Source organism: Lemur catta, chromosome 7 (genome assembly GCF_020740605.2).
Source record: "Lemur catta isolate mLemCat1 chromosome 7, mLemCat1.pri, whole genome shotgun sequence".
NCBI lineage: Eukaryota > Metazoa > Chordata > Mammalia > Primates > Lemuridae > Lemur > Lemur catta.
In genome coordinates, this window is record NC_059134.1 from 84833538 (window position 1) to 84846644 (window position 13107).

Consider the following 13107-nt stretch of genomic DNA (forward strand, 5'->3'; position numbering starts at 1 on the left):
TGCAATGGCTCATGCCTGTAATCTCAGCGCTTTAGGAGGCCAGGGTGGGAGAATCACAAATTAGCCAGGCATGGTAGGACACACATGTATTCCCAGCAATTCCAGAGGCTGAGGCAGGAGGATCTCTTAAGCCCAGGAGTGCAAGGTTGCAGTGAGCTATGATCAGCCCACTGCACTCCAGTCTGGGTGACAGCGTAAAGACCCTGTCTCTTAAAAAAAAAACATAATATGAAATTTTCACCAATCATTATAAAGGTTAGAAAAGCTTATTTCTCTCTTTTGACAACTCTGCCATAACTGGCAGGATAACTATTTAAATTGGATGGTAATGAATGGTAATTTAATTATCTGGTCACAGAAAGAGTCCTGTTAGTGTCAGCTGACGTGCATCACCAGAAGAGAGAGTATATGGTACAAGTTGTATGTATGGCATGATGAACTATGAGCCCTGACAAAAGAGCCTGCTAAAGCAATTAGTGCCCCAATGTAGCAATTGGTAAGAAATCCAGTTAACTCAGTTTTAACAAGCCATTTTTTAAAAAGTCTTCAGAACTTTTGTCATATTCACAGTTATACTGAAAATTATTTTTTTTCTTTTTTTATATTTAGTGTTAGAGAATATACCGAGAATTATAACCAATGCTATTTTCAAAATAATTTTTGTAAGTTACATTATTTTCAAGGTCAGTTTTAACTGAAATTATTTGAGTTTTTCCCCAAATAATTTTTGTATCTGAGGAATAGAACATGAGACAGCCATAAATAAGCCCTGCCTTAGGGCTGTTTTCCATGGACAGTCATGTAGAAACAGTGGTGCATCCGTTTCTCTATGGTGAAATGGGCGTTGTCGTCCACCCCAGCCTGCCTCAGAGTTGTGAGCCGCACAGGAGAAATGGCTGTGTAGATTTAAGACATTTTAATTCTTAATGGGTATCTCAGCGGGGCTTTTCACGTAATCAGCTGGTTCTCCCGATTTGACTTCACCACTTTTGGTACAAATGCATGTTCATTCTGACTAAAAATATTTTCTCTAATATTTCTATACCAATTAGGCTTCTATAAGGAAGTTTTCATTTCTAAAAGGTATTCTGCTGTACTGCGAGATAAAGAGTAACATTGATGTAAGAAGGGAGTAGATATCCTTGGTTTGAACTGTGTGCTGCATTCGCAGGCTGCTTCCATGTTGTGCTACTGATCTATTTGTAACATATCACACTGAGCGAATATAAAAAATGAAATTTTGGGTCTGCTCATCTTTTTTTCTCATTTAAACAGGGAAAATAACTAAAATATTAGGAAGACTTCTAAGGAAAAAGAAACACATACTCCAGTTATCACTAGGATATCATGAAAATATCAATAAATATTAGAATTTATAAGTCAAAAGGGCTCTTATTCTCCCTGAATGTTGCAATTTTTAGTTGACATTTACACACACAGTTGGTTCACTATTTTGTGCTAGATTAAAGTCATTGGTATACTGCTGGCCAGACTCCTTTGTTTGAGACGTTACTAAGAAATTTATATATACTGTTACAGGTTATTTTATAGAGTCAAATGGAACTTACTAGTTTTAGATTTTTTTCATTTTATTTTTTTCACTTGGGACTTAATTTTACACTAAATTGTATAGGCCAGCTATATGGGCATTTTGCTGAAAGTAAAACTAGTTCTTAGCCTTTCATTGACAGATAGGTGGTGCTGTGAGCTGATATATTGTAGTGATAGTGTGGGGAAAAAATAAAACGTTATTTAAATCTTAGTTTTCAAGGAAAGTTTGTCCTCATTATACACTGTGTCATGATGGACTTTGTCTCAGGTGAAGTGAAGGAATGAAAGAACCAAGTGTGTAGCAGGTAAGAGTTAACCATTAATTTAATTATGATGCTCTTCATGGGAAACTTGTGCTGATTTTTGAAGAAGTAACAATGGAGATTTACTTTAATGCTAGTCTGGCCGTAATGCAAGTAGGTCAAAATAGAGAGGGCAGCAGTCATCAAGAACAGCTGGAACATTTTGCTATGATGAAAGCATGAGTTGATGAGGATCTGCACTAGGTCAGTGTCTTTAAAGAAAGGGGGAAAATGAGTAATATTCGACATGTCAGCATACTGTGGTGTCTTATACGGGATGGGTGTGTTCAATCGATAATGCAGCAACAATGATACAATTTTCCATCTAAAACAATCCTCCATGGCTCACGTTCAATGTCAAAAGGAGTAAGATTCTGATAATTTATGTACAGCAAATGGTTTATTTCAATAGACATTTAAACTTTTTATAAGTGGAAAAAGCAATAGTCTTCTGATAAAATTATTTTAAATAGTTTTATATTAAAATTTTTTTTCTAGGGTCTCCATTGGTTTCAGGAGGTGGGGGCAGGCAGGATGAGAAGGAAGGTATGTTTTCTTTAGATTTGTAATATTGAAGGCACCGTTTAATTGAAATGATAAGGTTCATGAAGACAATTAGCATCTCTTAGTAGCAGTCTTTCGTTTCTTTGATCATATAAAATTTATTTTCACATTTTATCTCATATCTTTGTTTTTTTGCAACAAGTCCAAGCAGCCTTTTTCTTCCTGGGAGAGTAAATGTTTTGTAAACCTGTTAATTTAACCTTTATTGTATGATATATACCATTAAGGGAAGCATGAGTTTTCATTAAAAGTAGAGAAATTGTTAGCAAAATCATTAATTAGCCATGATTTGCTTTCTTTCACACCTAAAATATCTTTTGAAATTTATTAGTTTATGAAATTCTTTATTAGTCCTGTCACTAAAAGGTAGGTCTGGATAAGGCTGTTGTGAACAAATGAAATAACATTGGTCGTAGCACTTTATAAAGTATTAATATTATGTAAGATACTAAATTTTTAATATAAATTGCACTTAGTGGCTCATTATCAGTCTGTTTGATAGAGAATGGAATTTATCAGGAACCTGTAGTATGGTACTTAATAAATTACCATCCTTCCCAATAGAACTACTGGTCACTGGTACATACTTTGTTTCCCAAGTTTGCATACTTTTAAAATGAAGAGTACTTTAAGCCTAGTTCAACTTTATCTATAAATTACTACACTCTTGTCAAAAACTTTATTTCTGTGCCTCAATATTCTTACCTATAAAATGAGGAAATGGAAAATCACCATGGTGGTGCTTATCTTATTTAATTTCCTCAATTCTGTGTGAGAGGTATGCATGAAAATTGCAAAGTAGGATATACCTCCCACATAGAATCCCAGAGATGACACATACAAACTCAGAGATTATATAAATTGCCCGAAGCTCAGAAGTACCATAACTGGGACTTGAACCCAGATCTGTGCAGCACCGAAGTTCAAGCTCTCTGCATTGCAAGATACAGCCTTCTAAGTTGTAATACTGCAGCTGAAATGTGGTTCCATATGAAGAGATAGTCTTTTTCACCTGCAATAACTGAAGGTCCTATTCCTTAATAAAACTAATGTGTTTGACCTATAATCACTTTTAAAATCAATTTATATTTTCTATATAGTGGTTCTCTTTGTGCTTTTCAGGCAAAAGTATGCAGAAAGTACTCAGGGATTTTTTTTTCCCCCATTATGGGCAACTACTATTAACCTGAAATACTAAAGTTAAGTGTTATGACTTGTACCTCTGAATGGAAGGTTTAGAAAAATACAAGTTTATAAAAAAAAAAATTAGAGGCTTAGTGCGTCTTGGAGTAAAAATGTGATATAGAACATTTTACTTTTAATAGCTTTGATTCTGGTCCAAGTTCAGAAAAGTAAGTTATCTTAGTATTAATTTCAGAGGCTCCAGACTTCTATATTGATAGCCATGTAAGTCAGGTCCAATCAGTTAGAGTCTGGTAGTTGATGGTGGAGAAGTTTATTGGGTTGCCCAGGCCAGATCTGTCCATAGTCGCCAAGCGAATAGGAAGCAACCCTCCAGGGCATTGGTGAGCCTCAGCTGGGTGCACTGAGGAGGGGCCAGGGTGCCACTGCAGGCAGGAGGCCTAGAGCATCCTGGATCTGTATTGAGAAGACCACGAGAAGGTAGTCAGCAGGCCAAGCTGGGGTTGCCATTCTGGGCACACAGCAGCATCACAGCACCACCAGATGTCCTGCACTGCTGACCAGCCATGCAGCAGGAGGAACAAGCAGTGTCTACTGAGAAAACTTAACATCATGCTTGCTGTAAAGGAGAAATACTTACAAGAATCGCATTGATTATTATAGAGCAGGCATTGAGGGGTAAATTTGAAGCTGAGAGACAGTAAATTAATAACTGGCACAAGAGGCCAACCACAGAGGCTGGGAAATAAAATGTAATCCCATCATTTGGGAATAAGACCAAATGAAAACACGGCTTAGGATGGCATAGCAGTCTATATTAGACCTTGTTTGTTGGTAGAAATCAATACTAGATGTGTTATTTTGAAAATATTACTGTTTTTACCTGAATTACCTGATTTGCTGGTTGAGACATTTATTGAGATGTGAAAAAAAAGTAAAATGTTGAAATACATTCATTTAACAGTTGTGAACATCTGTCGTGCATAGCTAACAACTCTTACCCCCAGTCAGCTTAAACCAGAGATAAGTGATATTTATGTGCAAAGTAGCAAGTTCTGTAATCAAAGTGTGTGCATAGTTGAGAGGAAGCCTTCATCGAAGAGGTAACATTTTAACCAGGTTTTTGCATTACTGGTTATAACCCTCCTTTTTTTTCTGGTTTCTCCAATTTCAGTAACCAAATATTTAGCATTCAAATATACAAGCTTGCCGGTTCATTTTTCCAAAACCTTTATTTAGTACATATCACAACAATAACTTTAATTTCAACAAAGCTTAGAAACTTTTAGTAGGAAGGAAAGCTACTCGTCGGAGTTGTTTGGGCAGAAAAACGTTGCACCCTGCTACTTGCAAGGAAAATGTTCTTTGTCACATCATAGGGTCTAAAGAAAGGAGTAAGTGTTCATTCTTTATTTAATTGAAATGTATTGTAATTCCTCCACTCTCCTACCTCTTCTCTAGCCTCTACATTTTTTTGGACAGTGTTGTGTGTATGCAGTTTAATCTTTATGTATCTTCACGCTCATTGTTTTGTTCTCAAGGAACCATCTGTTAAATTTATTTTCAGGGAATCAATCATAATCATGTTTGGGCTCTCCACCAAAACTATAGGAGCAAGTGAGTGTCAAGTTTTAGTTTTAGCATTAAGTATTTTTAATGCTAAAAGTCAAGTGAGTATATTCTTTAAATTTATTGGTTCAGAATGAACATTTGAGTTATCGAGGCCAACTTACTCACCTGCTAGTACCGTGTAGCTCTTCACAGATTACACAGCTCCCACGGTTAACTAGATTTTAGTATTTACTAAATACATTATGCTATTTGTGATTATTTCACTTGGACACAATTATCTATTATTGATAAATTAAGAATGTATTCTGTCTTGTTAATTAAATAATCAGAATATCGTGATGAGTTTCAGGTAGTCTCTTTATACTTTGAGTTTTGCTACAACTGTAGAAGAATGAGAGTGGATGCTAAGTTTTATAGATGTACCTGTTTTTTTGAGAGCAAACTAACAGACCTTAAAATTTTCAATTTTAGCCATTTTGATTAGAGAACGATTAAAGTCATTATTCCTCTAAGCTAAAAGTGTATGAGCCTATGACTTGAGGCAAAGTAGAAACTCAGTATTCAGTGGGATACAGAGCTTTTGTATGTTTCTTTTCTCATTTCCCAAATGAGTCATGTCAACTTTGGAAAATATCGAGAGCAATAACTTTGTAAAAAGTCTTAAAAATGAAAAAACTGGTAAAATAAATAAATAAAAAACAAAAGTATCATTTTGGGAAATTGTAAGACTTTTATTTTCTAGGTAGATATTTCAATATAATTTTTCTAGCTATGTCTTTATTTAGTGCTTGTTATGTAGATGTAGACCTTTTCTTCAAACTTTGCATGCTGACCATGAAAATATAATAGTATAATACCAATAGCTAACTTACTGTATTCCAAGCATTGTTCTGAATGCTTTATATGTACTGTTAACTCATTGAGTCATCACCACAACCCAATAAGTATTAGTATTATCGTTGTTTCACGGAATATTGCTTGTCTAAGATTACACAGCTAGCAAGTGGCAATGAAGGGATTCAAGGCAGGCAGTCTGGCCCCAGAGCCTCACAAGAGATTCCTTTTTATAAACATCACTTTATTAGGAAATTCTGGAGTTTAGCATATTAAAAAGGCTTTTATGAGCTGGGTAATGCCTCTCTGTTGATATAGTGAAAACAGCTTGTTGAACTTGGTAGCATCTCCTACAGGAATTGTACATATCGTAGAAATAAGTTATCACTAAAGCCACAGTAATCTGACATTTGATTTCATCTATATTTTAACATTAATGAATCATGTATTTCTTTAACTTTCTGATTCATGAAGGGGTGGTAGCTGGTGTGAATTAATAATTAAGGATCAAATAAGAAAACAATACTCCAGTGTTGTTATTTAGAGGGCGATGACCAAAGAGTTCCTTAGTTTTGCTCTGGGATAACAAGTCATGAAGAAAAAGAAAGTCTAATAAAACTTAAAAAATATAATGTAATAAATGTCTTTGTGGTTGAAAGTACATGTTCTTTCTGTGCAGATACCAGAACCTGGTAAGTAGAAATAATCTTGATTTTTCCCAGGTTGTTTTGCAAGTTTAAAGTTCATTGCTTCTCGAACCTTCATCTTTCCAACACAGTTATTAATTTGTGAAAGATTGACACGAGGCTCATACCTTGTAGGCCAGCAGGCTAATTGGGTTTCTCCCCGTCCAACCTCCTCCATGTGTTAGTCTGACCTTCACCTCACACCTTCCTTTTTTAAGGGACAGGGGGAATCTTATTGGAGCAGTTCTGTGCCTGGCTGTCAAGAACATACTGATTAAATAAAAGCACTATTATTTGTCAAGACTAGCCTATAACATTATATTTTCTTGTAAGATGTTCTGAGGCCAGTTTCCCTTTATGGTGCGTAGATATGTGGACATTTTATGGTGGTGCCATTGACTCATCTCTTATCTGGAGGCCAAAGAAGTTTTGTATATTTATTTTTTGCAATAGTATAAATAAGACATTCAAAAGCAGCTTACCTGGAGACTTTTTTTCTTATCTGTACCAGTTGTGTTTTTTCATAAATGAAAATTTGTACTCCTTTTAATTGGGGGATGACTCTTCAGCAAAAGTTTCTACCTTGTTATACTCAGGTAAGAACAGATATTTGTTGGGCTTTTGCTTTTTTTTTTTTTTTTTAAGAGAAAATTATTAAGGAGAAGGTAAGCAGGGAGTAAGACTAACAAAATGGAAAAATACTCATGTTTAGTGAAAAATATAGAACATACGAGATCTGTCCGGATTAACAGTGGCTGGATACTTTTCGGACAGACCTCGTACAATTTTATGTGTTCCTGTAAGTATGTAAAAAATTGAATAGGTACATAGACAAGGACTCAAGAATAAGATACACAGTAATCTGATTTGATTAGAGCCAGGACTGGCCATTTTTTTAAAATATGAAAACTTTAAAGTTTCACTGCATTTTTTTCCTGCACTGAACACTTCTTAGTGGTTAGTATTGGTTATTGGCATTGGCTGAGAGTTACCAAACAACAAGACCATCACATAACAGGATTTTTAAAATTTCTATACTTCTTTGTCTAGTAATTGGGTTTCATTTCACCTTTACAAAATTATTTTCAAATCACAAGCAATGATGATGTCAAAATAATTGTGTGAGCACCCGTAGTGTTCACACATACTCCATTCGGTGAAAGGTGGACATGCTCACTGATCTTTTGTTATGTCCCCCAAACATTACCAGATTTGACAAGAATATTCAGACTGCTTTTGTTCTCTACTCCTCCCCCTCAGCCCCCGAGGAGCCATGGGATACGAGCTCATCAAAAACGAGGATATTTTTTAGGCTGTGATGCCAAGACTGCCACGTGTTAGGATTTGCTTTTATTTTTTTCTACAGGGCAGGTGTGGTCAGATCAGCCTAAAGCTGAGAGGCAAACTTCTTAGGAAGGGCTGGATTAGGCAGATTGAAGTATCTACTGTGGATCTTAAGGAATATTTCTCTTCCTTTTGATTTAATTGTACATACTTTGTATTTTTCTTGACAGGGGAATGGTAAACTCAAGGTCTGAGATAAGAGTGTGAACCTATAGGATAGAAGCCAAGGAGGCTGTTAACTGTTTTTGGCTTAGGCAGTGGCTGGCTGGTGAATGTTTAACAACCAGCTCTTTGGGGAAGAAATGTGCATAGATAATCAATGTAACTCTATTATAAATTTTACTAATATAAAAATAATGAAATACACAATTTACAAATAATAGCAGAGCATATGATACTCTTTATTGTAAATTTTGTATAGCTGGTTGATTCTTACAGAATGCTTTGTGGAACTCTTTTGTCTACGGCCAAACTGTGGTTGCAGTTGATGAATAAATATGGTTACTGACCTGAATGTTGGTTAATATTTTTGTTTATACAAAAGAGTAAGATGAAAGTTAAAACAACAAAATCATATGTTGGAATTCCACTTGTTTGTGGAAGGAAGAGAGTATTTTCTTTATTGAATCAGACACTTTTCAAATATTGGGAGAATATTTCCTCCAATGTGCTGTTCACAGCATACCAGCTTACAGACATGACATTTTTAAGTTTAATCTGCATTATTGACATTTTCTTCATCATTTTAAGTGTAGAGACAATCAACAATAAATCAAGCCCAGCTTTGTAGTGTTTGCTGATTTCCATGGTATAAATGCTCTGATTTCAGGATTCCAGTGTGATGTCACTGAGGATGGAGTTGTGACGAGATGTGTAGCCCCACACTGTTGTATACTATTCCCACCATTAAAGAGACAACAGATGTAAAAAAAAAACCTCAGTAATGCAGATAATAGTAAATGCTTAGGAAATGATGAACTTTTGGTTCAATATCTTTGTTTTTAATATAATTTAATCAGAAGCTTATATAATCTAACTTTTAGTAATGGGCATTTTTAACAGCTGCCTTGCAGAATTCCTGAAAATTTAACAATGGGCTCTCACAAGCTGGTACAAGCCAGCTTCAGCACACCACTGACCTTAGGCCTCAGCTTAGATCAGCAGTTCCCTAATGGCAGGCAGTGGTGGTTGGGGTGGGGTGAGGGGAGACATACGCCTATGTGCCATGCTTTTTTTTTTTTTTTTTTGAGACAGAGCCTCCCTCTGTCACCGTGGTTAGAGTGCAGTGGTGCCATCATTGCTCACTGCAACCTTGAACTCCTGGGCTCAAGCGATCCTCCTGTCTCAGCCTTCTAAGTAGCTGGGACTACAAGCATGAGCCACCACGCCCGGCTAATTTTTTCTATTTTTTGTAGAGATGGGATCTTGCTCTTGCTCAGGCTGGTCTCGAACTCCTAAGCTCAAGCGATCCTCCCACCCTTGGCCTCCTAGAGTGCTAGGATTACAGGTGTGAGCCACCACACCCGGCCATGCCATGCTTTTTAAAGTATGGAATCCAGGACTGCACCTGTGGAGGTAAGTCCCAGAGGAGACATCAGGATTTGAGGTAGGAGCCCCATTAATGGCACTTCTCTCCCTTTGCCAGGTCTTGTTCTCTGCTCATATATTACATCCTTTGGGACTTCGTTGGGTAGAGGGTGGAACGGGGCCGAGGTGGGAAGGTGTTCACCGCTCCAGATCCCCAGGCTCAGATACTCTTTCTACCACTGTTAGCACGGGATACCTGGGCTAGCACCACCCTCCTACAGAAGTGGAAACCAACCCAATTCTCAGTTCCTAACCAGAAATTAGACTGTTAGAGACCACTGAGAAAGCAGAACTGAATACGAAAGGCTGTGGGCTTATTAGTTGGAACCATGAGATCTTTTGCTGGGCTTGGCTCCTGACTCATGGAGGAACTTTTCTGTCTCAGGAGCCCACATCTTCAAATGTCACCGTGTAGTACGCTTAAGGGCAAAGCATGATTGACTTTTGTGTTGGCAGGAAGCTTACTAGATAAAAAGAATGAGGGCCACCATAATTTTTTTAAATAAGTACATGAAAATCTGAACTTAGAACACATGAAATAGGGAATGATGTTTTGTTGTTTGTTTGTTTTCCCAAAAGGGCCTTTGCTTTATGAAAAGATGCATAGAAAGTTACTTAGAAAATACCCTTCGGGTAGTTTTGAATGATGCTTACAAAATCCTCACTTGTGGATATGTTCGCAGAAATAGACCTATTACATTAAACCTATTTATTGTATAGTATCCAGAGTCTACCTCATTAGAACCATAAAATAGGAAATGAGACCCTAATGGGGAGGACAGGGAGGGAGGGGTTATATACTAGCATGAAGGTGTGTTTAGGACAATAACGACACAAAAACCTTTTCTCTTTGCTGGGCTGAGTCACCTGTGGGCAACATGACCGAGCCAGTAATTTTGAAACTATTTTGTAGTGTTTACAACACATCCTAGTCAGTGAAGCCACTGATGAAAATGGAGGCACCTTGGCTGAGTGAAAGCGTTAAACTTTTCAATGCCTTAAAAATCCATCATAAAACATACGTACGAGGGTAAAGGGGGTGGGTGGGTGGTTGTGGAGCAGCGAGGCCAGGGTGCCGTGAAGTCAGACAAACCAAAAGTAACCATGCGCTCAGAAAATTCTGTTACTATTTATGCATTGACTTGGCCCAGAGTTTCCCATGGAAAAATAAAAAGGCCAATGTCCAGAGGAAAAAAATAAAAAGAATTGTTCAGGGATTGTTAAGAGTCTCTTTGTTTTCCTGAGCAGTTTCAAGGCCTTTGTTGATCCTTAAGTACATTTGTGCACGTGAACTACAGATAGAAGCAACTATAGGAGATGATTGGGGAATCACTTGAGGGTTTTTGTTGGTTGGTTTGGTTTGTTTTTAGGTAATGACATTTCCATTGGAAAGCTTCCTTTAGCTCTGTGATTGCATGATTTCAAAGGGAGAAATGTCTAACTTGACATAACAGGCTATTCTTGGGCATAGAGAAGAGATTAAAAACAGAAGCATGTGATTTATTAATTTGCCGCTGCCTCACATTCATGCTGAGACAATTTATTTCTTTGTGCCTTAGCTTCTCCAACTGGGAGATGTGTACTATTCTGTGTAGCAGTGTTTTCGTGGAACAAAGGGAGCCAGTGGATCGTCTGATCCCTCGTACTGTGCCTGCCACCTGCCCCCACCTCCTTGTTGTATTTGATATGTCACGCGTGGGGCCTGCTGGCTTGTGTCTCTGCCTCTTTGCACACAGTATCGTCTCATCTACAAATGCCATTTCACTGCCCTCTACCATTGGGAGCCCTCATTTCATGACCCTGTGCAAAGAGATTTTGTTCCAGGAAGGCTTCTAGGATGATCACTATCCTTTAATCTTCTGCAGACCAGAACAAGCACAGCTCTCTATGAGAGCTTGAAGAAGGTCATTGCAATAAGTCCCCTGGAGAGGTAGACTGGCTTCAGGAATTGGCACTAAGCCTGAGCTAGTCTTCCCGTGCTCTGTATGCTGTTGCTGGGGCCAAGGAGCAATGTCAGATGGCGCAAATGGGCACACAGAATCTTACTAACTTTCATGAAGGGATTTTGTCCTTTCATACGTGATACTATTGCATACATGATATCTTTGGTGGTTCCTCTCTACTTTAAGGTAGGATTCAAATTTCTTAGCCCAAGGGACAAAGCCCGTCATGATCTGACCTGACTCTCTTTCCAGCTTCCCCTTTAATTACACCGCATTGCTGCATCTGCATCAACTCATCCTTGGTCTGGACTCCCCCAGAATGACGGCCACTTGTCTTTTAATGTTCAGGTCAAGCATCATCTCTCCTTGGCTCTTGGATGGGTTTTTCTGAACTCTTTCAGGCTGGGTCAAGCACTCCTTGGCACACCTACAAATTCCTTGCTTACCTTTCCTTAGGCACGTCCTGCTTCATTTAATCATGACCTTTCTTATCTCACTCAGCACATTGTGAGCTTCCCGAGAACAATCGAGTTTCTTCATCTCAGTGTCTCCGGCACCCGTTAAAGTACCCAGCACGTGGTAATTCCTGAACTAGCGTTTGAATGAAATCTGTAGCATTTCTTGGAAGTTAAAATGACTGACTAAGAAGGGCAAGGTAAGAGATTGCCTCAGAGCTCCACTCCTAAAGAAATCAGAATTTTAACACCGTTCAGTGCCCCGTGGAAGGCAAGAATATACGCCCCCTGCCTGTGAATGCGCAATGTTGGAAATCTGACTGCATGTGACTCAGGTATTCCTAGGAATACGAAGCCTTGAGAAAAAAAAAAAAGGGCAAGCAGACGCTGAGGAAGAGCTTGAAAGAAAAATTATCATTAAACAAACACTGAGGGAGTGCCCTCTTCAGTATGAAATAATGCCCTAACAATGCATCAAGATTCAGAACAAATAAATCTAGATAAAGAAGAGATTGTATCAAAAGTAACCTGTTTTGTTAAGCTGAAAAGTTAGGAAGGATGATTCATAGCTCTCCCAGGTTACAAAGTACAGGAGGTAAATTAATGGCATAGTAGCAAAGAATCGATAGCCGCTTATAAGGGTGTGCTTTTAGCTCAAAGGAAAGAAATGCATTTCCTTCAGTACAATAACGTGTGCCACACAGCCGTTTGGTTGATGGGATCAAAGAAAGTGTCAATACACAGAATTCTTTCCAAGTTGCCAGTAGTACGCATCAGTGACAATTGGCAGCCTGAAGCTGTATTAAATGGTACCACTGTGTTGGTTTTCCCCAAAATGTGGTATGAACTTGTGGACGTGCTGGGTTGCATAAGGACAGCTGCAACCAGAGTTGTATAGTGTTCCCAGCTCAGCCCCACCCTGCTCCAAGAGGATTAATGATGGAAAAAACCCCAAGGGCACAGAACTAAACAACACTCCATAATGTTTCTGTGAAACTTTCTATGGTAAATAAGCATTGAAAAGAAGCCCTATTCAGGACCATGGGCCGTAATGCAATGAGCTTAGAATCAAGATGGCATTACAAGTTTTCATCACTACCTTTCTGTAGTGGACTGGCAAGCAGCT

General features: G+C 38.1%; 1 protein-coding gene across 1 annotated transcript in view; it reads left to right on the forward strand.

Annotated features, from left to right (window-relative positions):
* PDHX (pyruvate dehydrogenase complex component X) overlaps nt 1-2557 on the forward strand; it is a 69158-nt gene extending 66601 nt beyond the window's left edge. The window contains exon 11 of the mRNA XM_045557798.1: nt 2352-2557. Coding sequence (XP_045413754.1) covers nt 2352-2391 — 40 coding nt within the window. The 3' untranslated portion in view covers nt 2392-2557. The remainder of the gene's footprint in view (nt 1-2351) is intronic.
* Nucleotides 2558-13107: the final 10550 nt, after the last annotated feature.